This window comes from Lingula anatina, chromosome 3 (genome assembly GCF_051362555.1).
Source record: "Lingula anatina isolate TDL-2025a chromosome 3, LinAna3.0, whole genome shotgun sequence".
NCBI lineage: Eukaryota > Metazoa > Brachiopoda > Lingulata > Lingulida > Lingulidae > Lingula > Lingula anatina.
In genome coordinates, this window is record NC_141769.1 from 18,342,814 (window position 1) to 18,369,577 (window position 26,764).

Consider the following 26,764-nt stretch of genomic DNA (forward strand, 5'->3'; position numbering starts at 1 on the left):
TAAATACGTATTAATTGCCATCATATTTACTCAGAAATATGTATCAATCTATCTGAAAAAGAAATCGAAATATGGCGCTGTTGTCCGACACAGCTTTATTGGATGTAGCCCATGGTCTTGTATTGGTTTAAAGCAAATCATCTGACAACACACAGGGAAAAGTGCACATCTATACTGTTCAACATGTAAATAACTTTGTATAGGGATTGATCGCACAGTCTTTTACATAGGTACCAAAAGGCATTCCTTGCAGTTTGATTTAAATATCTTAAGAAATAGGGCACACAAAACTGCATGTCTCGGGGCGTCTTACGTGCTTAGCACATATTTAAGAGGATAAATCTGTCATCTGTATACTATAAATAATGTGGAGCCCCTCATTACGTATTTATCGCTCTAATAAAATAAGTGACTCGTCCTTTGGCAATATACATGTTTGGAACTCCTTATGGTTTTGGACTTTTCAATTAACACTTGGACGATCGCGAGTAAATGATAACATGCAAAAATATTTAATAAAAATATAACCCACATTTTACAAATAAAATACAGCTAATATAAAAGCATCATTACTGAAAGAGTTAAGTTATATCTTTTCTGATATACCAGATATCACGATATACAAAAATAAGGGTTAGTACAAAACACCTACTTTAAATATCAAGGAACAAATGTAAAACATATTAACAAAGTATGGATGCATTCTGTTACATCTGTTTATGCTTTAAGCCGTTGTTACATAATTAGCGTAATGCACTAATAACAACAGAAACAGCAATAACTTAGGCCTAAACACATTACTTCGACTATGAAGCAAGTGTCACAGTGATGCTAATATAAAACGGGTCAGTTAAAACTTCGTCTAAAATATCACCTTAAAGGCGTAAGCGTGCGTGTGCTTGGCAAAAATTATTTCAAACAAAAACATTTTCAATTTTCACATTTACACAATCACCATCCAAGTTAATGGCTAAAATAAGAATCCTGCATCGAGTAAAGTTTGTCAATAGGGTTTATGAGTCCCCATTCCTACATTCATACTACTAATATATGTTTTCAAGTAAATCACAAATAATTATGTATATATTACCATAATAATTATGCTTAATATTCCACATTTCGTCTTGATTTCAGCAGAGAAATCCCCACTATCAAAAATCCTAGGGACAAAATTGTATTTTAGAAAGTTATAGTAAATGCTTTTCTCCTGAAAGCAGCAGCCAGTTCGGCAAGAGTCAGCTGAAGAAAAGCCAGCAGCACCACCTCCAACGAAGGAAGAAAAGAAGAAAGATACTGGAGCCAAAAAGGTACCATAATAACATAAACGTTTCAAGTGTCCATTTTTTTCTACATATTTTACTTTTTTCATAATTTATCATTTTTAGATGCAAAAAAAAAAAAAAAAAAAAAAAAAATGCACTTCCTGACTTTGAATCTTTTTTTTTTTTTTTCATATTACCATCTAAAAATTTTTTGGTTAAAAGTTTTTACTGATAATTGCACAGTCAGTAACTTCTTTGCAGGGTTGTTTCTGCAGAGTTGTATATTTTTGAATTTGTAAATTTTTTTTTTTTTTTTTTTTTTTTTTTTTTTTTTTTTTTGCAGGGGGGCTGGTTAAGTGGAATTTTCAGATGGCCTAAGGGAAAAAATGAGATGAAATTGCCAGATGACAGTAACCCTTCTGTAAGTATTTTGTTTTATTCTATGTATTCATCCTGCTTTCTTCTTTTCCACCACTCTACCTTGTCTTGGTTACTTTGAGTTAAGAGTAGAATAGTGCATTTTCATTAGTGTGGCAACTAAATTTTACTGAAATTTAAATCTGTCTTTTAATTTTTTACTTTGAAAAGTGTGTGTTTATATCCCATTGATGTGATTAAATCAGCTGGTGGTACATACCTAGGAGGCAGCTGAGGTTCTCTGCTCCTCTAGCTGTGTTTATATTGCGTTGCAATGGTGACGGGCAACGTGTTTATTATATTTCAGATTGTGTGGGACCCAGTCAAAAACCGCTGGGTGAACACGGATGGGGAAGAGGAGGAGACGACTGTGGCACCGCCACCAAAGGATACTGACCTTATGGGTAAGTGGAGATTTGTTTGCATTTCTTATCTGTTATACAGGCTTTACAATATAATAGATCCTTTCTTTTGATTATTGGGCTGTGATGGTCTGACAAAAATGCCAGAGTTGTAGTACATTTATTAAGCAATTGACCTTTTGCAAGATGTCAGATTATGAAAAAATAATGGAACAATTCATTTTCTTTTTCAGGCAACTATGATAATAAAAAAAGGCTCTGATAAGTGACATATGTAGTAAAAATTTTTTTTTATAAATTGTTGCAAAAACAAATAAAAAGGCTCTGATAAGTGACATGTGAAGTAAAAAAAAATATTATTATAACTTGTAATGTTGTTGAAAAAATTCCTGACATATTCTGCATTCTAGGTGGTGCCAAGCCTGCTCCAGCTATGGCTCCACCAGGGGGCAGCACAGGTGCAGGTACAGACATGACAGCCCCACCCCCACCTGCTGGGAACAAGTTCTCACGGCCAAAAGCTAGAGGTAAGAGAATACAGACTTGAAAATTCTTGAGAAAATGTCTGAGGATCTAGATGCACAATGGCATTGAAAACTAGAGAGGTCTCTTTGGTTTCCTTAAATATTTTAAAATGCACTGAAATGTTGTTAAATAAATTGATTTTTGTATTTTAAAGTATAATTGAAACTAATGGTGTTGACTAATTTTTTGAGAGCTTTTAGCAATTAACCACTATCTTTGAAAAGTTGTTTTATTTTTTCTCATAAGTACATAGCTATGAGTGTCTGAAAATTAGAAATCTTGAAAAGGTAAAATATTAGAAAAAGAGCGGTGTTTGAAATTTAGAAATTATTAACTTTTAAAGATTTTACTGTGTGTTGTTTCTGCCCAGGTGCCAGGAACCAGTATGTTGATGTAATGAATCCGACCAGTGCCTCTGCTGCTGATGTGTGTGTATGTGTGAGGGAGAGAGAGAGAGAGAGGGAGAGAGAGATATAGGGTCAGAACCAGGTTTATGTTGTGTTCTCTGTCAGCTAGTATGCAGTGAGATGCTTCTACACAGACAGAGCAGCGCCCTTTGCCATTAGGAATTAGCCTGAGGAGACACTGGGCTAGTGAAAATTGACATTTTATATACCACTAGCCCATTTTAAGACCTTGATTTGCCTGAAGGTCTAGTAGCCTAAAAGTTTGTAGCACAGACTGATACAGGGTATCATGATAGCAGTGTGTGAACATGTGTTATCATCTCATGTACTGGCATGCATGTAAAGAGCACGTACAAGCACGCACACCCAGAAGCATGCGTACATGTGAAGTCACATTTGCACAGAATTAAGTATTAAACAACTTTGTAATTCCTCAAATCTCAGATTTTATTTCGATCCAGTTTCACCCCTGTGTAACCATGTCATGATTTTCAATAATATTACATGTTACCCTAGAGTTACATGTTGCATGGCTGTGGCATGTTTTTTATTCTTTTAATTATATATTATTATTGTAGTTGAAAGCCTGTGTAATGCACCTATATAACACAAATAGTTCTAGGACGTACATTGTAATTTGTTAACAACATTAAGGTATATTTGGGGCTGGTTCCACAAATTTAAAAGATTTTAGACTGAAAGTAAGTCATACCTTTTAGATTTCAATTTTTCTTCAGTCCAGGTGTAAATATGCAGTAGTCAGCTAAAATAAAGTGACTAGAGTCTAAAGCAGTTATAGCTTTTTCTTTCCCTTTTTTATTTTGATAAAACAGTGTTATCCTGGACTAAGAGACTAAATAACAAGTCAATAGTAAGAATGAAAAAAAGCCAATTATAAGTTTAAGTGGACCACCACTGATTTGGTTGAAAGTGGAAGATTAGGGTCTGAAATTTTAGACAAGCTTTTAGTCAAAAGATCTTTTGTGAAATATGCCCCAGCATTGTATTATGATCTCTGATTATTTGGTGACAAAACTTTTTTATCACAAATATTGAGAACAAGGTAGTAAGTTTAAAATTTTAGTTACACTTATTAAAACGAACCAAGACCAGAAAATAAATAAATAAATAAATAAATGAATGATAATTAGAAGTAATTAGGTCTGACTTCAGTATCATTACACATAGTAACTTTGCTAAAGTTATGGATGATCACAACACTACTTGGTTCTTAGTGCTATAAAACCCCTCATCTTTAGTTTGAGAAATTTCAGCTTTACACACTGTATTCTTTATGTTTAAGTGATGTCTTGCAGCAAATTTTAATGCTTGATTATTTTTTCGTAAAGTGAATTTAAAAGAAGCATTCTCTGCCAGTATTGATGCCAGTATCTCTCTCCCCCCCCCCCCCCCCCCGAATTTATAACAAGAAAATATGGTGGGTTTGGAGGGGAGAGGGGGGGTGCAATAAAAGGCATTTTGCTTTACTGAGTACATTAATATTGCTTTATGGGTTTGTCATAGTTTCCATTTTGGGTGGGAGGATGAATTTGCCAGTTTGCACATAAATGGGTTGGGAGTCACCTAACTTAGATTGTAGCTCTTTCTAGCGTGATGCTTGCTTTTATTATTATTTATTTATTATTTTTTTATTTATTTATTTATTTTTTTTTGGGGGGGGGGGGGGGCTTATACAAACACTGGTATTAAAATGTAGTTCATGGGTTAGTGCCAATAAGCAGTCTCAGCAGTACAAAGAGAAGAGAGTTTGACATGCTGAAAGTGCCCATTCTACTAGCCATGACATGTTAAAGGACTGATAGAAAAATGTGTTCAGTAATTCCAAGGAACCGGCAACAATTATAAGAATTTCCTTTTTGAATTTACAGTCAGTCTGGCAAAAAGTCCTTTCGTCTGGAAAATTTTTCTTAGTTGCCGAGCAAAATGGCTGGCAGTTTTAAAAAGGTTCAGCATGTTTGGCCCTGTTCAAAATGAGGGACTAACTAGTCCGAGGGTCAAATATGGCCGACCCACTTGAATACTTCCCCATGGGATGCTTATTCAGTGTCTATAAGAGGATTAGGCAGCACGCTTTGTAATGAGTTGCTATATTTGACCCTAGGACTAGTTAGTCCCCTTTTTTGAATGGGGCGTTTGAAGCTGCAGTAGAGTAAGCTAGCTCCATGTAACAGTAGAACTGATCCTTGCTGTCACCCTTTCAGCTGTCGCGCTCCAGTTCCATGAGCTCTCTATCCAGAGAGGTGCAACAGTTTACTCAGGAGGTAAATAACGATAAGGATGAGATCTGTGCTATATTACATATAGTTCTATATTAATGTGTTCTTTACAAATTCTTCCTGTGGGATTTCAGTGTTGGGAGGGAAATGGGAGATCGAAGGTGACACTTAATGGCAGTGCTTTTGTGTAGTTCTACAGTATGATGTTATTTTAGACATTAACTTGCTTCGATAAAGTCTGTTTTTTGCGACAGTCTTTATTGAGTGTTTGCTTCTCTTAAAAAAAAGAAGGTTGTTTGAATTGGTTTAATGAATGATGCGAAAGCACTGACAAGGGGTGTCTTCAAAGTAGAGGTTTGACAACTGGTTTCATAAAAAAAAAAGCTTGTGTGTTTACTGTCACAGCTCTTGATAAGATATTTGTACTGATTCAGAGCCAAACCAATATTGACAGAAAAATTGAAAATTGAATTTTTTTTTTTTTTTTTTTTTTTTTTTTTTTTTTTTTTTTGTGAAACCAGTCTCTACTAGATGTTAACTTACAGGCTAATACTTCAACTTTGCATGTTATACTGCTTATAGTTTGTTATTCCTGATACTAAAAATCTATTACTTATTAACCATTCTGAGTGTTTTCAGCAAGCTGCAGGGTACTTACCAAAATATTCACCAAGTTAAACAGTTTTTCCCTGATGATCTGTTCTTTTGATTCTGTTTGGTTGGAAAATTATTTTATTTATTTATTTATTTATTTATTTATTTATTTTAGCTGAGACTTGTTGGTGTTCATAAGATATTTTCATCAGTCAAAAAGATCAACATGTACATTTTTTTAATTTGGGCATTTTGTTCTGTTGGGTATGTCTCTCCATTCACTTATGTAAAATTAACTTTTCACCTTGGAAGTTTTTTTTTTTTTTTATTTGAGCCATAAGATATGGTGTCTGTACTCACCACAGACACAAAATATATTTTTTATGTCACACTTACCTTGTGATGGTCAAATTAAAGGTTCAGTTAATTCTTCCTTTGTCACATGAAGACGATTATCTAACAGTACTGAGAATATCACATCAGTGTAACTTGTTAATAATGGTCATAATTTTCACCATTAAGTAGGCAGGTGTTATTTCATATCCTTCAATTGGCACTTTGAGGCATTATTGACTTTTACTTCACTGCAATTGAAAAGCTGTTTTTGCACTTATTTATTGCCGTTATTTTTATGTATGATTGACATCTGTTTTTGCTACTTTAGATGTTTTATGGTAAAAGAAAGTTTGACTTGATGTATTAAAAAAATTGTGCTTGGATTGGGCACAAAATGTATGGATAATTGTCCATGTAGGTGGAAAGTCATTGGTATTGTTGTGTTTGTGTAGAGTTAAGGTGTATTTTTGGGGGTGGAACATATTTTTAGGTGGTCATGTTAAAGTTTGAGATTTTCAATATTGTAAATAGCCTTCATTTTAAATGATAATAATTATGTTTGTTTTAATTAGTAAGCCATTGTTTGGCACAATATGTGGATGATGATAGCAGGGTTTTTATCCTGGTCATTCCACAAAAAAAAAAAAAGTTACTCTCTGAGTTGCATCCAAGATGCATACATTTTGTGTGATATTTGAATAACTGTTTGATATCACTTTTTGATTAACTGTTGATTTCTTTCCACATTGAAGGGTATTGCACTATGACTAGTATAAAACAATGTAATTAAGGTGGTAGGACAGAATTATGCAGATGTAACACAAAATGAGAGCATCACTGATGTAACACAGAGAGTGGCTGTTCTTGTGGAATGACCCTTGGCATTAGTTCAGATGTAGGCTCACTTCTGAGTCCTTTCACAGAAATCTTAAGGTATCACATGTTAAATATTGGAAATTATCTGTGAACAGCAGAAGCACGCTAATTGGTTAGTGTTCTTAGAACACCAGGATCTTTTTAAAGAAGATGAATGTTTATTATTCTATATAGTCACTTTTCATTAACCCAGTACTTTTTCTGTTCTATTATTTCTAACCTAGTTTATCTAACATTTCATTTTTTCCTGTTTCCTGATAGGTCTTGAAAGGCTGTGGCTTTTTTAATCTCCGCTATCAGCGTACTGCACGCAAGGCATTTTACGCCCTGTGGTCTACATGTTGCTTATTACTCTTATCAGAATCACAGCTAGTTTTTTTGTTTGTTGTTGTGGCACTTTAAGTAGCAGCATGATAAATATTTTGTATGAACAATTATAAGTGTTTGTGTATTTTTATTCAAATTAATTTTCCTCAGTTTTGCAAATTGTAGCAAAAAATAAGTACATAAATAAAGATAACTAATAATAATAATAATAATAATAATGAAAATAATGAAAAAATCATAAATATCTTTAAAAAAAAAACAGGTGATGCCTGAACTGTGTCCTCAATGAGGACTGAAGAGTATCAAATAAGAAAGTTGAACTGAATTGCTTTCTAGATTTCTGGATTTCTTTATGCCCACGGACCTCCATATAGACTCTGTGCCATCAGCCCTTGTATTTTTTTTTCTTTTTTTTTTGGATTGTATTACAAGGTCCACTTTCATCTCTGCTCAGTGGAGTCCAGAACATAAACAGAATGGTTGTGCAAGTGAGGAACAGTGCCCACTATATGACACTGCAGGAAATTAGACAGGATTTTGGGTAATGTAAAGATGGAAATGTGGTCATTCATAAGACTGGCAGCACTAAGGCAAGAGATGGAAAACAAAGTGATATTCCAGGATTTCAGTGAATAAAGGGAAGAAAGGGAGGGAAAAAAAGGCTAAGCTGAGGAAAGATGATTACTCTATGTAAGCTGTTGGAGGTGAACTGAAATCATTATGCTGGTTTTGTGAACCATTTAGCTCAAGTCAAAAGTAAAGATTCAGGCAGTACATGGCTGCATAGACAGTGTAGAATATATTTAGTGGAATGAGGGAAGAACCAGGCAGAAAAGTACATGAAAAAGAGATTGAAAATTTGCAAAAGGGTGAACTAATAGCTAAATAAAACAGGGTCCATGGGCCAATTGACAGATGCGGGATTGAAAAGTTTTGGAACATTTTGGGTTTCTGAGGATGTAACTGTAAGGTTGCACAACAGGGAATACAGCCCTAAGTTAAAACCAAAAGAAAAACCATTGTTGCATTGTGAATATGTAATAAAAAGAAAGGCACCAATATATGGTAGATTTAAATGTTGTTATGCCATGACATACAGATTCTTACATAGAAAAGAAAAACCAGAATGCACAGGGAGGCAAGAGATGGATAGCTAAGTTATGAGTTAAGTGAACTTATGTTGTAGTGTGTTCTGGTTGTAGCAAGTGAATAAATAGGTTGTGTTGCATAGGATTTATCCATGAGGAGGTCACACAAATGACACCCTGACTATTGGCATCAAAATTGATTTTTTTTTCTACTGCAGCCATGGGTAGTAATGCAAGAGTATGCATCAAAATTGGTCAAGGTTGGATGTAGCCAGGGTGGTTGTTATACAACAGTTGGTGCTTACGTGAATATTTATATGAATGCTAATAAATAAATTAAGAAAAGAGGACATGCAAAATATTAAGTTTAAAGGATAATAGTGAAATGTATGTGCAGCGCTGGAAGATAGACTGCATACATTTGCTATATGACATATACATATTATATGAACCTGCATGTACAAATAACTGTTTATGTACAGATTATTTCGTATATCTCAATTGTACATAGTTTACTTGGTATTAATATTGTGATGATAACATTTGAGTTTATTTTCAGCTAGCATGCCTTAATCAATATACCAGTATAGGATTTCACTATGACAAAGTCTCATTACACGTACTAATTGATCTTATTGCTTTATATATATATATTGCACAGATTTGGGCAAAACAGATTGCAAGACATCTGTTCGTGCAATTATAGGTTGGATGAACATTGATAGAGATGATGCTGTGTAAAACAATTAAATGATCTTTTTTGACATTGAAAAAATGTCAAGAACAAATATTTAAAGGATAATGTATGCAGAGGTTTGCAATATATGAAAAGTCTTATTCCTAATATATATATAAAGAAGAACTAATATTAGTGGGTAGGCTTATTGGATCTTTGCATTGAGCTTAGGGAATATGATTTTTGGTCAGCTACCAGATTTTAATGGCCTGATTTCAAAGCTTTCAATTACAGAAGATGTAGGGTAAAGCACAAGAACCAAAATGTAATAGGCGGAAGTAATAAGTGATTTCATATTTAACTTAAGATTTTAATTTACTGATTTGAATGTCATCAAATAATCTTAATGGCTCATTACAATATTCAGCTGCAGAGTTGTAAATGTCGTTTGCCAATATATCTTTGATAAAAACATTGTCAGAAAACCAGTGATACTTCAGATCTATGTAAAAAAAAAGATGCATGCCGATTGGTCACAATTGTCGTGTCGTTTTGTTATGGTTGTCGTGATTGGTCAAATGTTAAAATGTTTATATGTTGATTCTCGCGTGCAATGGTTAACTTTTAAAGATGGACACGGAAGAAGGAACTAGAAGTCCTGACAGTAGATTTAATGTGTTTGAAATTGTATCTAATTATTTATATAGTATAGTATTGAATTTATTACGACGTTAGCGTGAATAACGCCAGCAACGCTGGTATTCTACACTAAATAGAACGACTCCAATGGAAATGTATGATGCGTTTACTTTAATTGTCAGTTGAATGGTATACGTTGTTGAGTGATTTGTGAATTATATACTTGAAAATTATAAAAGGTTGAAAGAGGTCGCCACTTTTTTCATGAAGCTCGGAAAGTAGTTTTGTTGTAGACGTTATGCATTGCGATAAACCTACATCCAAAAGAAATTACATGGATTATTATCGTTATAAGTACCAATGTTATTCAAGCTCAATTGGCCCATGCTCTCGCTGTTAATAACGGTGGGGTTGATATTGTGGCAAATCGATTGATTGATTAAACGGATCCTATTGTTGCACTTTTGTTGATTTATGATATATGATATTCTGAGTAATAAATTGTCACATCATCGAAATGGCGTTTAGTTTTATGTATCAAGTTTGGTACATATTTTCTGTTATTATATTAACAATTCTGTTAAAGAATTGTTCCAGTTTGACTATTCACTATCCCCTGCCCATCTGAGACTATTGAATTCTACCGGTGTCATGTGCAAGGTCCGGTGTAACGTGACTGATAGTCCCCTCCCCTATGATAGAGAGTCCGCTTCCCATTCATTTATACAGGCAACCCTCGCCCTAGATTTTGACCCACTTAAGTCGGGCTAACCCTAACCTTTGTAACTAAAAGAAGGGGGGACTTTCTGTTACACGGACCGTCAGTTTCGTTACACCGGTTTCCATGGATTTAGAAAGCCCCGCCCTAGATTATACCCCACTCGACTCACTCTAACCCGTATGAATAAAATTTAGGACATCCTCTGTTAAAGAATTGGCCCATCAGTTTCTTAACGTAACATAAATATATGCCTTCCATTGTTTTCCAAAATGAGTTTTGGGCCTCTTTGCATGTCGACCATCTAATACTAGTCATCCTCAAAAAAAAAAAAAAAAAAAAAAAAAAAAAAAAAAATGGCGACAATGACGGTGTTACTGAAAAGTTGGCTGATCGTCTCACTGTTGTAAATACAGGGTGTACAAAGTTTGGCCGACATCATTTCAATGGCTGAGCTCTAATTATGGGAACAGATACAATGTATACACATTTCTTAATCAAAAGTGGTACCGCACACACGTATCATTGAAGAAAGGGCGGCAAATTCAAGAAAAAAATATAGCTATATAACGTCTCTCAAGTTCCTGTTTGCGTATTCTGATCTGAGAAACAGACTGGGTACATTTTTAATGACCTTCGAGTTGCCGGGTAGAAGATACCTCGTGTTATCTTTTTCCTAAATGTAGGTACACACGATCCAAGTCATAGACCACTGATTTGATTATTGTTGTTGTTAGGCAATTATCTTCAACGAGTTTGTTGACATCCGGAGATCCAGGGCAGTGCAATTTTATGTGTACCAAAAATAAATAAATAAATAAATAAATAAATAAATAAATAAATGAAACAACTGGATGATTGTACAAATTAGACGTAAATATTTCGCGGTATATCCTCTGAAAGGTATATCCTCTAAAAGCCGACGAACTTGAGAAGAATCAGCATGTTTTTTTATGATGATCCTTCAAATATCCTGCGTTCGTCCTTATGTAGTTCACCTAAAGTGTATGTGCATGTGATGAATTTGACAGCGGCTTATCATCTTATCCTGACGTTGCGCCACGTACGTGACAACGAGACCCTTTCAGATGGGCTTAAGCTTGACCTCTGCATGGCGAACGAGCTATGTCAGTCACAGTGAATTGAAAACTGTTTAATAAATTACTCCTGTAATCCGCTTTACGGGGTTGTATCCTGCAAAGGAGTGTAGAACCGTAGAAGATTAAGGAGAGAAAGTGCCAACACAGGTGTTGCCTTCTAATGCCAAAGATGTATCAGCGTGCCTTCTGGGTTCCGTTGTTCCTTGCAGTCCTCTTAGTCTCTGAAAGCACAGGTAATTTTTTTATATAAATTAATAATATTTTATCTTTTGATACACCGTAAAGTGGATCGTTATTAATCCCCGTCTTTAAAATAAACAAACAAATCAATAAAATTGAAGCGTCAACGTAAAGGTAGAACTTAGTATTAACACCTATAGCTCATGGCAAATAAGCAACGTGACTTTTTTAGGTCCAAGTCAATCTCCTGACACAAACAAATGCCTTCTTGTTAACGCTAACGATGATAAACTGTCACACAGAAAAATTTGATACTTTTTCGTTCCAGAACCATATAAACAACTTCAATTTGAAACAATGGTTTTGAACCTTTGACTCGGGCATATTGTGAAATAGCTTGAGTGAAAAAGCTTCCAAAGTATTGAATGCGTACTTTTAGACAAACCTTTTACTTAGACGCTCATTATAAACATAAACCTTTTTGCACTAGTGGTCCATCCTCAGAAAAATGAACATTGGAGCCACAGATTTGAAGCACAAATTTTGTGTCCTATTTGCATAATTTTGGCATGCGCCATTATTTTCGTTATTTTATACTATGGTTCCCTCAAATGTGGAAAGAAATCAATAGTAATTTAAAATGATATCAAACACATATGCAGATATTAAACAAAACGTGTGTCACTAAATGGGGCTGTGCATTAGCGGCCTGAATATCTACTCATCATTATCTACATATACAATCATCAGCGGCAACACTAGCAGCAATAACAATGCCATTTTAAAACTGAAACGTATAATATTTGGGAAAAAATCCTGACAAAAAGTAAACGTTTCATTACAGCCGTCCTTAAGGGGCTATGGTCGTTCAATCAAGACTCATTCACGCCAGGAAACTCATTCAGCGACAAGTCAAGGCAGAATAATAAAGCAATTCTCAAACCGGGATCTACGGCAACATTTGGTTCTGGATCTGGAACAGGGATAAAATTATCATCCGGTGCCTATATCTCCGTGTCCAACACTGATGGGGCATTCAGTAGCATGTTTGGAAGCTTTGCCGTAGTAATGGCGATAAAACCAACGGCACTGCAGCCGGCAACTCTGTTTGAGTTCGACAGTGATTATGGATCCGGATACGGATCCAAAATAGAAATGGTTGCGGATCCAGCAGGATCGCTGAAAATCTTCGCCCCGCCGCCTCTCTATGGGGATATCAATGCAAGAACTGTTCAGGGGGTTCTGAAACGTCGCAGCTGGAACTATCTCACCATTTCCTACGATTACCAGACAGGATCAATGAAGATTTACAGCGGGTCCGATTTAGTTAGAGACTATCAACTCACAGCGTTCCCAACATCTAATACAAAAGGGTTTCGGGTAGGAAAAGGGTTCACGACGTCTTCAACGTTTACAGGCCAAGTAGCGTGCGTGCAGGTGCACGACCAACCCATTACGACCAGTGCCAGCCTTCAAAAGATGTGGAAACTCTGTGGATATGAAGGTAGGTCACATTTCTCTTTCTTGAAATACCCCTTTGCAATTTTTGAAATGCTTTACTTGTGATAAAGGCGATGGACCTTCTTTATTGATATTTCTTCAATGCTATGTATTATATTGGTTGCATTGATATTTAATACTAAACCAATGACATATTCTATTTAGATTTATTTTCATATTTTAGTCCCTTCTGTTCGGGATTCTCTACCTGCAGGTAAGACTATTTTAGGTCTTCTTGACTTGTGTTAAAGTGTCTCACTCCTCGGTTGCACAATTATTTTCTGTGTATTATGTTCTACAACTCAGATGTACAAATTTAATGTCACCATGCAACAAAATATTGTCAAATATCGCATTTTGTCTTTGGCATTTCATGCATTTATAGAAAATGTAAGTTGAAGGCTTCCTTGACGCTGCCACGGTAGACATTTCCAAATGATCGTCAGCGCACTGAATACGTTTTTGTTATATTTGTACAAAGCACTTAGCATGTATCTCGTGGCATCACAGTCCCATACAAAGTCATGTATTAATTGAATAAATTTCATGAAAAATTGTTATTATCATTGTATCCTTACACTTCATAAGTTTAGAACGCCGTACTAATATGTTTTTATGTTCATGAACTTGTTTGTAACCTATTTGCAAATCTTGTTTTACTCAAATATTATTGCAATAATATAGCATCAGGTTGCCGTGGGTGATATGCTTTATCATGACCAGTATTTTTATTTATCATAATAAACATTTTGCATAAATTTCATCATAGAATCTTCTATCAAAAGGTTGCCTTACGCCCAAAGACCTCACCTTTGCTCTGGACGGTTCGTCTAGCATGAAGGACGAACTATTCATCAGCCAACTGGACTTCGTGCAAAACTTGGTCGCTACGTTCGCTGTCGGGCAGTCTAAAGGTACCGCTTCGATTTTTTTTTTTTTTTGGTGTCTTACTTTACGTTAGAAAACATACCTACATACATATTTTATGTCTTAATTGTCGCCAAAGTTTTTTCAGTAATTGCGTTGACAATGACCCGTGTAAAAAGTAGAAAAGATATTACCATTATCCACTACTGGTATAGGCTATCTGTTATGGAAAGCTAAACCATCACACCTGTTTGCAAGTTGTTGCTTGTTTCCATCTGGGGCTATCTAAAGTTAGGACACACCACTGGGTAGCTACATTAAGCTGATATTATTATCAGTGGCGGATCCAGAATTTTTGAAAGAGGGAGGGGGAGGGTCCGGTTTTTTAAGGATTGACAGGCCTTGGATTAAAAGACCGACCTTCACCCCCTTGGCGTCTGATCAGGTTCCGGACACGCTCGAGGACCCGAAAAAATGGCCTTTGGAGGGGAAGTGGCGCCATTTGGTACGGTTTAGAACTATGATTCAGCAAAGACATTGTTTGAAGCCTTTTTTATCTGAAATCGAAGGAGGGAGAGGGTCAGGACCCCCTAAATCCACCAATGTATTATAATAACATTGCATATTTTTATTATTTTAGATCACGTTGGATTTGTAAGCTACGGCACAGATATTGGCACATCTGTTGGTCTTAACAAGTTCAAAACAACGGCGGAGGTACTTGGAGGTCTTGGAAAAATAACCCCTCCTAAAGGGCTGACTAACACCTATCTGGCGATAGAAGATATGATCAAGACATTGAATAATGGTAAGTTGTGCATGTTATATTACTTACACGGCCGCCGTCCTGGTCGCTCGTATGCATGCACACAAACACACCTCACACACATAGTAAAATGGATGTGCAACCCGCAAACTAGAATTAAATATATTTTCGAAAACTTTTAATGTTGAAGCTTTTGTATCTTCATTCTAAGACAAAAAATAATAATTTACATTTTCTCAAATCACCTTTTCATTGTGACAGAGCCCTACTATTCATCATAACTCCTCTCTCTCTCTCTCTCTCTCAAGGTGCACGCACTTACGTTCGCAAAATAGCCATCATTTTGACGGACGGACAATCTCATAATTCGAAACGAACAAACAAGGCCGCAAAAGATCTACGTGGTTTGGGAGCTGAGCTCTACGTCATTGGTGTTGGGGTAAAAGACACAACAGAAGTGACGAAATTAGCGGGAGATGCCTCCAGAGTATTCACTACGACAGATTTCAAGAATGCGCTAGATCTGAAACGTAATATTGGATCTGCTGTTTGCGGTGGTAAGTCTTGATGGAAATGACCCTAATATACTTTTTGTAGGGCCAAAATATCCACACACTGAAGTTTCAACTACCGGTCGATATAAAAACTTGTGGAAATATACATGCGCAAGGTCCCATGTAGGATTTTATATTGCACACTTGTGCAATATTTCCATTAGTTTAATTTATTATACCTTCACTTGATGGTCTCATCCATCTATAGAGAATATTCCCAGAGACTATCGTACTAATTTTGGATTGATCTATCTCCAAGGGAGTTCTCACTAACTTGCTAACAAGTTAAGCGGCTTAGATGTCGCGCATGCCCACTGAAGCAGTTAGAGGGTAATTAACTATTGTTTAGCAGCTTTAGTAGGCGTGCCAGACATCTAAGCCGTTTGTGTTAAAAGCAATCTAACGAGAAACCCCTTGGAGATGGGTCGATCCAGTAAGATCGATCTAGGCATGGGAACCCAGTCTATGGGTGTATTTCCAGAGATTTAGATCAATCCAGAGATTAATGTTTAGATCGACCTAACTCCCTGGGGGTTCCCGCTAAATTGCAGTCAGCCGAGCGAGCACCATAGTTAATTACCACCTTACAGCTTTCAGTAGGCGGGACAGACGCTTAAGCCGGCTAAGCTGACAGGAATCTAGTGAGACTCCCCACAGGGATAGATCGATCTAAAACCTATGGAAATGGGATCTTTGTCTTTGCAGTGCATGCATCACTTTATTTACTTATTACTTTATTTCTTGTTGCACTTACGCACATGTCTAAAACAATTTGTTTAGCCATTTGTATGAATAACGCAATTGTAAAATACCAGTCTGCCTCACTTTTATCTTTTTTCACCACTAATAAGAACACACTGTCATGGAAAGAAATAGCACACTAGTGGAACATAACTTGAGAACATATGAATATTTGCATTGGTTTTGTTGTAGATAAATGTTCCAAAAATGTGTGCAAAAACGGCGGCACGTGTCACAAGGGAGCTGGTAGTAAGGAACGCTGTGATTGTGCCCCCGTCTTCACTGGCGACAGGTAAGACCTCTCTGATATCCTTAAAGACTGACATTTGTATCTTTGCAAAAACGTGTTTTTTAGAGAATGGTAAAAAACGGTACGGAATATGTTTAAAAAAAGTACCAAAAGACCTCCAGTGTATGATCTCTTAATGGGAACAGTTGTAAAAAAAGTACGCCATGACTTACTTGAATATTCTATTGTGTGATTCAGATGTGAGACAAACATAAACCAATGCGGCCTCAACAACCCGTGTTTGAATGGTGCAACGTGTAAGGTGGATCTCAAGACTGCTGCCGTCGTCTGCTCTTGTCCGCCTGGGTTCAGTGGGAAATTGTGTAATATTAAAGATCCCTGCGCTAGTCTTATCTGTGCCAATGGTGGAAAGTGCCTAGCAAATGGAAAGAATGCCATTTGCAACTGCCCGAAAGGGTTCGCCGGTGATAGGTGCCAAACCATAATTTACTGTGCCTCACACCCTTGTCAAAATGGCGGGAGCTGTCAGGAGGGCAATGGGAAATATTCTTGTGTCTGCCAGCGAGGGTTTTCTGGGGTGAACTGTGAATTGCCCATTGACCATTGTTTGTCATCACCCTGTAAGAACGGTGCAAGCTGCTCCAGCGTTCCCGGTCAGTACATTTGTGTCTGTGCCGCAGATTTCACGGGTAAAACATGTGATAAGAAGATAGACAATTGCGCGTCCAGACCATGTCAACATGGCGGCGCCTGTGTGGATGGAATCAATGACTTTTCTTGCAAATGTCTAAATGGGTTTAAAGGGAAAACGTGTAGCGAAATCGATGGGTGCCACTCAAACCCTTGCCAGAATCAGGGTTTCTGTGTCGCGGTCGACAAATTGGGAGGGTTTAAGTGTACGTGCCGTGCAGGATTCACGGGAACCAAATGTGAGAGCAATATAAACGAATGTGCATCGCAGCCGTGTGTCAATAAAGCTACATGTGTGGATGGTGTGAACTCGTTTTATTGCCAGTGCTTCCCGGGCACCGCGGGATCAACTTGTAGCATAGTTACGAACGGTTGCTGGTCAAGCCCGTGTATGAACGGCGCCACGTGTAAAGGGAGGTTTGGAGGCTACACATGCCAATGTCCACCAAAGTATACCGGCAAAAATTGCCAAACTGAGATCAATTTTTGCGCTTCGAACCCATGTCAGAACGGCGCCACGTGCATTGACGGGAAATCCGGATTCAGCTGCAGGTGTCTCAAACACTTCACAGGGCCTTCTTGTGGGACAGCGGTGGATTACTGCGTGTCTTCGCCATGTCGTAATGGAGGCACATGTCAACGAAAACTTGGCGGCTACACATGTAAGTGCGGTGCAGCATTTCAGGGGGTTCATTGCGAGAATGCAGTCGACTTTTGCCGATCTTCACCGTGTTCAAACGGCGGCAAATGTACAAGTCAGCTGAGCGGGTACCAATGCGTTTGTCCTGCGTTGTACACAGGCAAACAGTGTCAGACACAGATCAATTTCTGCAATTCTTCCCCTTGTTTGAATGGAGCAACGTGTAACAGTGTGTTGGGAGGTTACAGTTGTAAATGCGGTCCTTTTTACACCGGTAAACGTTGCCAGACGCAAGTAGATTTCTGCAATTCGTCTCCATGTTTGAACGGAGCAACATGTAACAGTGTGTTGGGGGGTTACACTTGTAAATGTGGTCCTTATTACACCGGTAAACATTGCCAGACGCAAGTAGATTTCTGCAAGTCGTCCCCATGTTTAAATGGCGGTAAATGTGTACCACAGCTTGGTGGCTTTAAATGCACGTGTCCTTCTATCTACATGGGTAAAACATGCGGTATTCAAGTCAATTTTTGTCAGTCTAACCCCTGCCAGCATGGGTCCACGTGTCAGCCTAAACTTGGAGGTTATTCTTGTAGTTGTAACAATCATTACACCGGTAATCATTGTCAGACGCAGATAGATTTCTGCAATTCGTCTCCATGTTTGAATGGAGCAACTTGTAACAGTATGTTGGGAGGTTACAGTTGTAAATGCGGTCCTTTTTACACCGGAAAACATTGCCAGACGCAGATAAATTTCTGCAATTCTTCCCCATGTTTGAACGGAGCAACGTGTAACAGTGTGTTGGGAGGTTACAGTTGTAAATGCGGTCCTTTTTACACCGGAAAACATTGCCAGACGCAGATAGACTTCTGCAAGTCGTCTCCATGTTTAAATGGCGGTATATGTGTACCTCAGCTTGGTGGCTTTAAATGCACGTGTCCTTCTATCTACATGGGTAAAACATGCGGTACTCAAATCAATTTTTGTCAGTCTAATCCCTGCCAGCATGGTTCCACGTGTCAGCCTAAACTTGGAGGTTATTCTTGCAGTTGTAATAATCATTACACCGGTAATCATTGTCAGACGCAGATAGATTTCTGCAATTCTTCCCCATGTTTGAATGGAGCAACGTGTAACAGTGTGTTGGGCGCTTACACTTGTAAATGTGGTCCTTTTTACACCGGTAATCATTGCCAGACGCAGATAGATTTCTGCAATTCTTCCCCTTGTTTGAACGGAGCAACGTGTAACAGTGTGTTGGGAGGTTACAGTTGTAAATGTGGTCCTTTTTACACCGGTAAACATTGCCAGACGCAAGTAGATTTCTGCAAGTCGTCCCCCTGTTTAAATGGCGGTATATGTGTCCCGCAGCTTGGTGGCTTTAAATGCACGTGTCCTTCTTTCTACATGGGTAAAACATGCGGTACTCAAATCAATTTTTGTCAGTCTAACCCCTGCCAGCATGGGTCCACGTGTCAGCCTAAACTTGGAGGTTATTCTTGCAGTTGTAATAATCATTACACCGGTAATCATTGTCAGACGCAGATAGATTTCTGCAAGTCGTCCCCATGTTTGAATGGAGCAACGTGTAACAGTGTGTTGGGAGGTTACAGTTGTAAATGTGGTCCTTTTTACACCGGAAAACATTGCCAGACGCAGATAGACTTCTGCAAGTCGTCTCCATGTTTAAATGGCGGTATATGTGTACCTCAGCTTGGTGGCTTTAAATGCACGTGTCCTTCTATCTACATGGGTAAAACATGCGGCACTCAAATCAATTTTTGTCAGTCTAATCCCTGCCAGCATGGTTCCACGTGTCAGCCTAAACTTGGAGGTTATTCTTGCAGTTGTAATAATCATTACACCGGTAATCATTGTCAGACGCAGATAGATTTCTGCAATTCTTCCCCTTGTTTGAATGGAGCAACGTGTAACAGTGTGTTGGGAGGTTACAGTTGTAAATGTGGTCCTTTTCACACCGGTAAACATTGCCAGACGCAAATAGATTTTTGCAAGTCCACTCCATGTTTGAACGGAGCAACTTGCAACAGTTTGTTGGGGGGTTACACTTGTACTTGCGGTCCTTCTTACACCGGTATAAATTGCAAAACGCAGATAGATTTCTGTAATTCGTCTCCATGTTTGAACGGAGCATCGTGTAACAGTGTGTTGGGAGGATACAACTGTAAATGTGGGCCTTTTTACACCGGTAAACATTGCCAGACGCAGATAGATTTCTGCAAGTCGTCCCCATGTTTGAATGGCGCTACCTGTAAAAGTAACCTCGGTGGCTATCAGTGTATATGTCCTTCGTTTTACACTGGCAAGCAATGTGGGACCCAAATCGATTTCTGTCAGTCCAACCCATGTCAGCATGGGTCCACGTGCGCTCCGAAGCTTGGGGGCTACGTCTGCACCTGTCCGACCACCCACACGGGAACCAACTGCCAAACCCGTGTCGACCCTTGCGCCAGCTCCCCCTGTCTTCACGGCGGTAACTGTATCACACGACTCGATGGGACCTTCCAGTGCACGTGCCAAAAGGTGTGGACCGGTGCCCGCTGTGAGCAATGCCTTTGTCAGAACGGAGGTAGATGTGACTATAGTCACAGTGACGGTCACGTGTGTCGCTGCATGGCGGGGTTCATCGGGACGAAGTGTGAGACTGATGAGAACGAATGCGACAGCTACCCATGCTATTTTGGCGTATGTAGAGACTTGGTTAACGACTATAAATGTCACTGTGACCCCGGATACACAGGTAAAAACTGTGACGTTAAGTCTGGCAGCTTGATTGGTTAAAGTATTGTCAGTTTTATTTACAGTTCAAAACCCTTTCACACTTTTCTGTATGGCGCCAATTTGAGAGATTGTCAATTTTGTAGCCTGGCTTTTTCATAAGAAAGCCACTTTAACCCTCCACTCGATATGTCCACTTTACCGGAATAATTTTGATCCATAATTGGTATATTGGTGCTTGTTTAAGAGACAAAAAAAACCTTGGCAGCGTAATTACACATTAAGAGCAGTCAAACTGGTACGATACAGAAAAGTGTACCGCTCATCGTAAAAAGGGCCACAGAGACTAAGACTAAATGCACATGTTTTGCTGGAAATAAGTCCTTTAGTTGTAGTTCCTAAATAGCATTTTGTGTTATAATAAACGAACAATGTCTTCATTCTGTTGGCATTAAGAGAAGGCATTCGGTCACATCTAGCTTATTTGCGACCATAGCTTTAAGTAATATTGGTCTCTTGAACGTTTATTTGTTTAATTGGATCGCTTTAATTGTAAGGACAGTTTACGGAATTTATGAAATATGTAAGGCAAGGCCTTAAAGTAAAAAAATGTGACCACAGTCCCATGTTTGGTATATACATGGATGTTCTTGTGTGATGCGAAAGATGCTCCGACTGTGTCATGTTACACCGGTCATGTAGGGATGAGCTAAAAGACGTGCTGTTGGAGTTTAACCAACTAAATAATTGGTTAGTTCAATTAAGCGAAATCCGTTTATGGAATGACTTATATTACTAAGTGAGGTTGAAATTAGTGAAACTTAAAACTTTCACTAGGAAAACTTGAAATTATGCCTTGTGTTAGATTAAGGCTTGGATGAAGAAAGGGTTTTAAAAGGTTCTTGTTTAACTTTAACAAAAAAAAGCTTGTAGTTTAAGAAAAAAAAAGATCAATAAATTCAAAAGCAATACCAGTTTTTCACTGTGCTTGTTTTTATATTCATTGTTTGTATTCGATACACGAATATAGGCCAATATACTGATTAAAACAACAACAACAAGTCATCTGTGAAATTATTACATATTATTTACATATTACACCACAGTAGCTTACAGTGAATATACAATGAATATGGCGACGAGTTCACACAAATTTTATAAAAAAGATCGTATTGGATAACATTTCGTTCCAATGCATTTTCCTAAAAATGACTGACAACATTACATTTCTGTACCAGCACAGGGGCATTGCTTGATGTGAAGTTTTCATTTTAATGGGAAACGAGGACTGACTTAAAAGTAAATCCATACACAGCTACCAATCTATTTATGAGGAACACAATATGTTGAAAAGGTATTTGGTAAATGAATCTCAAGTATATAACATTGCACGCTCGTCTTGCGTTTATTATGTTAAGGAAACATTGCACTAAAACTACCGGCATTTCGTATGAATTTCCCGATGCAGTAGTAAATACGTATTAATTGCCGCCATATTTACTCAGAAATATGTATCAATCTATCTGATAGAGAAATCGAAATATGGCGTTGTTGTTCGGTACAGCTTTTCTTGGATTTAGCACAGGGTTTTGTATTAGTTAAAAGCAAATCATCTGACAACACAAAGGGCAATGTGCAAATCTATACTGTTCACCATGTAAATAACTTTGTATAGGGATTGATCGCACAGTCTTTTACATAGGTGCCAAAAGACATTCCTTGCAGTTTGGTTTAAATATCTTAAGAAATAGGGCACACAAAACTGCATGTCTTGGGGCTTCTTATGTGCTTAGCACATATGTAAGAGGATAAATCTGTCATCTGTATACTATAAATAATGTGGAGCCCCTCATTACGCATTTATCTCTCTAATGAAAAAAGTGACACGTACTTTGGCAATATACATGTTTGGAACTCCTTATGGTTTTGGACTTTTCAATTAACACTTGGACGATCGCGAGTAAATGATAACATGCAAAAATATTTAATAAAAATATAACCCACATTTTACAAATAAAATACAGCTAATATAAAAGCATCATTACTGAAAGAGTTAAGTTATATCTTTTCTGATATACCAGATATCACGATATACAAAAATAAGGGTTAGTACAAAACACCTACTTTAAATATCAAGGAATAAATGTAAAACATATTAACAAAGCATGGACGCATTCTGTTACATCTATTTATGCTTTAAGCCGTTGTTACATAATTAGCGTAATGCACTAATAACAACAGAAACAGCAATAACTTAGGTCTTAACACATTATTTTGACTATGAGGCAAGTGTCACAATGATGCTAATATAAAACGGGTCAGTTAAAACTTCGTCTAAAATATCACCGTAAAGGGGTCGTTCATGACGTAAGCGTGCGTGTGCTTGGCAAAAATTATTTCAAACAAAAACATTTTCAATTTTCACATTTACACAATCACCATCCAAGTTAATGACTAAAATAAGAATCCTGCATCGAGTAAAGTTTGTCAATGGGGTTTATGAGTCCCCCATTCCTACTGGTCAAAACATGGTGTTCGTGTGCTTGCTCAGCCAATAGCATTTCATCTAGGTTGTCTAGACTGTTTTCCATTGATATTGGCGCCTCGGGACTGTAGATGCTTTCCCCCAATGAGTTCGGTGTATACATAGGACCTGAAGAAGACGCATTTATTTCAGAATATTTCAAACCAATTTCCAAATTATTTGTTATATTCCAATTTTACTCAACATGTGTCAAGGAAACGTGTCACTGATTCTCAATCAAACAAAGTCTGTGCTACTTTTTCTTTAATGTCCTTTGTCAACCTCAATCCTTTCATAATGATTTCAGTGACAAAGGAGAAAAAAATTGTCATAATTTATAAAAAAACATAATCAATAAAGAATGTTTCAACGATAGAATTACTACCACTCCAATATCCAAATATTTCAATGTCTGTAAGCCAGGACCTACATGTATTACTGACAGTAAAATAACATAGTAGATGGAATGATTTTCCAGATTACAATATAAAATGGGAGTGGAATTTTTCACATGGACACTGAATTCATAGTATGATATCCATTTCGAAGGTCTATTTTACGCAGGTGACCAGTTCTATCAATTATATTTATTTATTGCAACAGCAACTGAACAAATCAAAATATACACTTTAGTATAAAGTAAGACAATCACCTTGATGACCGGGCGGGGAGTCGTAAGCCCCCATGTGGTTGGTATATGGATTGTCGCCCATTGGAGGAACATCTAAAATAAAACCAATTTTAAGAATACTCCATTTTCAAATCCGTAAACCCATGTATACTCTAAAACATCTTTGTCCAGCTAACTTTTTTTAAACTGGTCTTAAACTTGGACATACTAACGATATTATGTCCAAGTCTTAAGCTACCACATAATTGCATAATAATTGATCGTTCTTTTGATACCATTCTAGTATGTGGTCTGAATGCTTTTTAAAAATCTAATATAGATAAGAAACTAAAAAGTGAAGGGGGTCAGAATATAAAACTTACTTTGCATGTTGGCTTGGTCAGGCGTCATGGCGTTTATATTGCCCATGTTTTCTGAAAAAGGAAGAAAAGAGTCTCACGTGTAATGTACAACCCATGACTATTTCCCCTTTGCTTACCAGATGATCGTACGTCACATCGCTTTGAAATTTATGCTGTTGAAAAGTCACCAATACGAGGATAATACATCAAAACTTGCGCAAATGACCAGAGAAAATATTTTCCATTGAGACAAAATCAATTGGATGTTGCGGCTCCTGAATAAGACTACTGCATCTCACCTGTTCCATTGAGATCATCTTCATCTTTATATTTCCTTTTCTGAGATTTGTTTTGATTCCCCTTGGAGTCTAAGCCGCCACCGCTTGAGTCCTGGTTTTGACGCCGTGCTATCTTTTTCACCTATTGTAGCAAGAAATCGCATAAATGAGGAACAAAAATAGGACTCACAACAAACATTTCTACTCATCGGTTAAAAAATGAACGCTTTGCATTTTACATGTTGAACGTTGTTAGAACTTTCTGCATAGGAAAGTGCAAAGGTGTACACTACTCGACAGTCCGCATGAAAAACCCGCAGGGACCCGCATAGTAGGTAAGATTAAATTCCGGTGGCACTGTATTTGATGTTGATTTCCTTACCTTGGCCCTTTGGTTCTGAAACCATACTTGGACGACTCGGACACTCAGGCCTGTCTCCGCCGCCAAGGACTCTCGAACCTGAACGAGATTTTTCGAGATTAACTGACAAGTTTTAGAGAATAAAAATATTGAATACAATATCCATGACAGTGGAACTGTTGTTTAGATTTTACTCTGGTGTTATTTTCACAACAAACATTGAGCATATTGTATTACATTGCACTCTTTCTGACTTGCACTCTAGATATTTTAACATGTCATAGGAATGGTCAGTTAAATCATTATTAAATTAAAGATAATATCATATGGTTAACAACAAAGCTCACCTTACGACATGGTTTAGGATTCACCTCAAATGAAGCTTTAAATTTTCTTCGCTGACTTGTAGTGAGAATTGTTCGAGGTCTTTTTGGACCTTTCGTCGTACCACTGTCACTCTCGTTGTCTTCTAAACTACTGTCTTCTTCGCCTAGAATAAAAATGTTCCTCATCCTCAATAAATGCCTGAGTGCTTGAAATTTAAAGACATCCAATTTGCTTTAGATCTTTGTAAAACAATAAATGGAAAAAATAAACAAACAAATAAATAAATAAATGAATAAATAAATAAATAAATAAATAAAAAAGATGAATTATATTTTATCAACATTATCCCATTCACGAAGTCTGAAAACAATTAACCTCTTTTTTCAAGAAGTAGATGAAAAATACTCTCTATTGCCTCGCAATCACAAATGTATGGTAACCATTACGTCAACCAATTTGGAGAATAATCATTTCTTACTTTTGGGGCTTAGAGGTAACATTGCAAACTCCTTTTCAAAATCCAGCCTGCAAAGCAACTGCCCATCCTTCATTACAAATTGCTCTCCTTTTTGTAACTGATGTCCGCAGACGACACAAATAAAACATTGCATGTGGTACACGTGGTCCAGCGCGCGCATTACTAGACCGTTAGGAGGGATCGGCTGTCGACATCTATTGCACTTGGTACCGTAAAGTCTGGAATTCATAAATAAAGAACATAAAATAAAAATAATTTCAAATCTACAGGAAGGGAAGTAAAAGAGGCTGATGAGATATTTTGATTGTCTTCTATGCATGATTTTTGTGTTGATTAGTTTTGTGCTATTCAGTAGGCTACAGCAGATCGACAAGTCTTAACATAAATTAAAGAAGGGGGGTTAATGTCACCCATACTGGTCGTATATCAAACATATACAAATTCTATCACTGGCATATTAGATTTTACGTTTGCTTTAAGATCAATGAGAAGGTGAAATTCATGAAGCACTATAATGTGATCACATACAGTGCCGTAATATATTTAGACGGTAGAGATAATTGTTCGAAGTGTTCATTCCATTTGGTTATAGAAAAACAAAACAGTTTTGGACTAATTAACCAGTAAACATTGATCTCGAAAAAAATTCATGTAAAATTATATGATTTCATAGAAAAAATGCATAAATCGTAGCTTACATATAAAAACTGTCATCGCTTTGTAAGTGAAAAACAATGTTGTTTTTTTATAATTGTTTCGTAACATTTAAACGACAAATTGTGTTTGTTGAGCTGATTGTGTTAGAACACACAAGTCGAGATTTAAAACGGAAGTTTTCCTGCGTGTACCAAAACAATAAAACTACGTGATAACTTGCAATTTGACTCATCCCATTTACCATCCTCCAAACCTCTTAATATGACAACTTGACACATGAATGAAACAATGGACTCCAGATTGCAAACGACATATTAATCATTAAGTGCTTGTTTAATCATAATCTGCGACCCGATGTATCTCTACTGTAATCTGCCAAGATACTATTCCGTTTATCATGAACGCTGGGGGAGTCCTACGTTTGCCACAGGTCCCCAGCTAAGAGCTGAGGCATGCCTTTGGGACATTATGCACCAAAAGGTCTCCGGAACTTGTGACAAAGTCCTCGTGCTAATCGGCAAAAGGGGTACTTGATTTCTCAAGTAGACGGGTTATGTTTTGCTATTCCTATCTTGTACGTTGAATGATAGTGTCAATTTACAGATACTTGTTATGGAAAAAGATGCCATACTAGTTGCTTGTCATGACTATGCGGGGAAAGGATGAAAACCTT

The 26,764-nt window shown here is 37.3% G+C and overlaps 3 protein-coding genes and 1 long non-coding RNA gene across 7 annotated transcripts in view; 2 read left to right on the forward strand and 2 right to left on the reverse strand.

The window, feature by feature from the left end:
• Positions 1-71: 71 nt before the first annotated feature.
• Positions 72-7,015, forward strand: LOC147763010 (uncharacterized). The gene is made up of 8 exons (XM_087008036.1): positions 72-119; positions 1,215-1,307; positions 1,606-1,683; positions 1,987-2,083; positions 2,452-2,568; positions 2,937-2,998; positions 5,196-5,255; positions 6,932-7,015. The coding sequence occupies exons 1-8, from the start codon at positions 72-74 to the stop codon at positions 7,013-7,015; spliced, it is 639 nt and encodes a 212-aa protein (XP_086864162.1).
• Positions 7,016-9,848: 2,833 nt separating this feature from the next.
• LOC147763011 (uncharacterized) lies at positions 9,849-12,316 on the reverse strand. The gene is made up of 2 exons (XR_015333507.1): positions 12,114-12,316; positions 9,849-11,785 (listed from the first exon to the last, which is right to left on the reverse strand). It is a non-coding gene; the product is annotated as an uncharacterized LOC147763011 (long non-coding RNA).
• On the forward strand, positions 11,659-21,376 carry LOC106177063 (uncharacterized). Its single transcript, XM_087009108.1, has 8 exons — positions 11,659-11,797; positions 12,589-13,248; positions 13,429-13,458; positions 14,030-14,158; positions 14,752-14,919; positions 15,186-15,434; positions 16,365-16,464; positions 16,660-21,376. Exons 1-8 carry the CDS (start codon positions 11,725-11,727, stop codon positions 20,555-20,557), a joined length of 5,307 nt encoding a protein of 1,768 aa, XP_086865234.1. The 5' UTR covers positions 11,659-11,724; the 3' UTR covers positions 20,558-21,376.
• Positions 21,377-21,555: 179 nt separating this feature from the next.
• LOC106177065 (LIM homeobox transcription factor 1-beta.1) overlaps positions 21,556-26,764 on the reverse strand; it is a 30,242-nt gene continuing 25,033 nt past the window's right edge. For all 4 annotated transcript variants that reach the window (XM_013559728.3, XM_087009607.1, XM_013559730.3 and 1 more), the window contains exons 3-9: positions 25,435-25,652; positions 24,977-25,119; positions 24,651-24,728; positions 24,290-24,410; positions 24,012-24,062; positions 23,671-23,742; positions 21,556-23,147 (exon numbers count right to left, since the gene is read on the reverse strand). In XM_013559728.3, the coding sequence (XP_013415182.1) occupies positions 22,942-23,147; positions 23,671-23,742; positions 24,012-24,062; positions 24,290-24,410; positions 24,651-24,728; positions 24,977-25,119; positions 25,435-25,652 (889 nt within the window). In that variant the 3' untranslated portion in view covers positions 21,556-22,941. The remainder of the gene's footprint in view (positions 23,148-23,670; positions 23,743-24,011; positions 24,063-24,289; positions 24,411-24,650; positions 24,729-24,976; positions 25,120-25,434; positions 25,653-26,764) is intronic.

Excerpts from the sequence above, each read along its gene's own strand:
- LOC147763010 (XM_087008036.1), top strand. The coding sequence starts at position 72 with ATGGCGCTGTTGTCCGACACAGCTTTATTGGATGTAGCCCATGGTCTT. Across the intron at positions 2,999-5,195 it reads CCTCTGCTGCTGATGTGTGT|CTGTCGCGCTCCAGTTCCAT; the intron begins GTATGTGTGAGG and ends TCACCCTTTCAG. Across the intron at positions 5,256-6,931 it reads TGCAACAGTTTACTCAGGAG|GTGGTAGGACAGAATTATGC; the intron begins GTAAATAACGAT and ends AATGTAATTAAG.
- LOC106177063 (XM_087009108.1), top strand. The coding sequence starts at position 11,725 with ATGCCAAAGATGTATCAGCGTGCCTTCTGGGTTCCGTTGTTCCTTGCA. Across the intron at positions 13,249-13,428 it reads GAAACTCTGTGGATATGAAG|TCCCTTCTGTTCGGGATTCT; the intron begins GTAGGTCACATT and ends TTCATATTTTAG. Across the intron at positions 14,159-14,751 it reads CGCTGTCGGGCAGTCTAAAG|ATCACGTTGGATTTGTAAGC; the intron begins GTACCGCTTCGA and ends TTATTATTTTAG.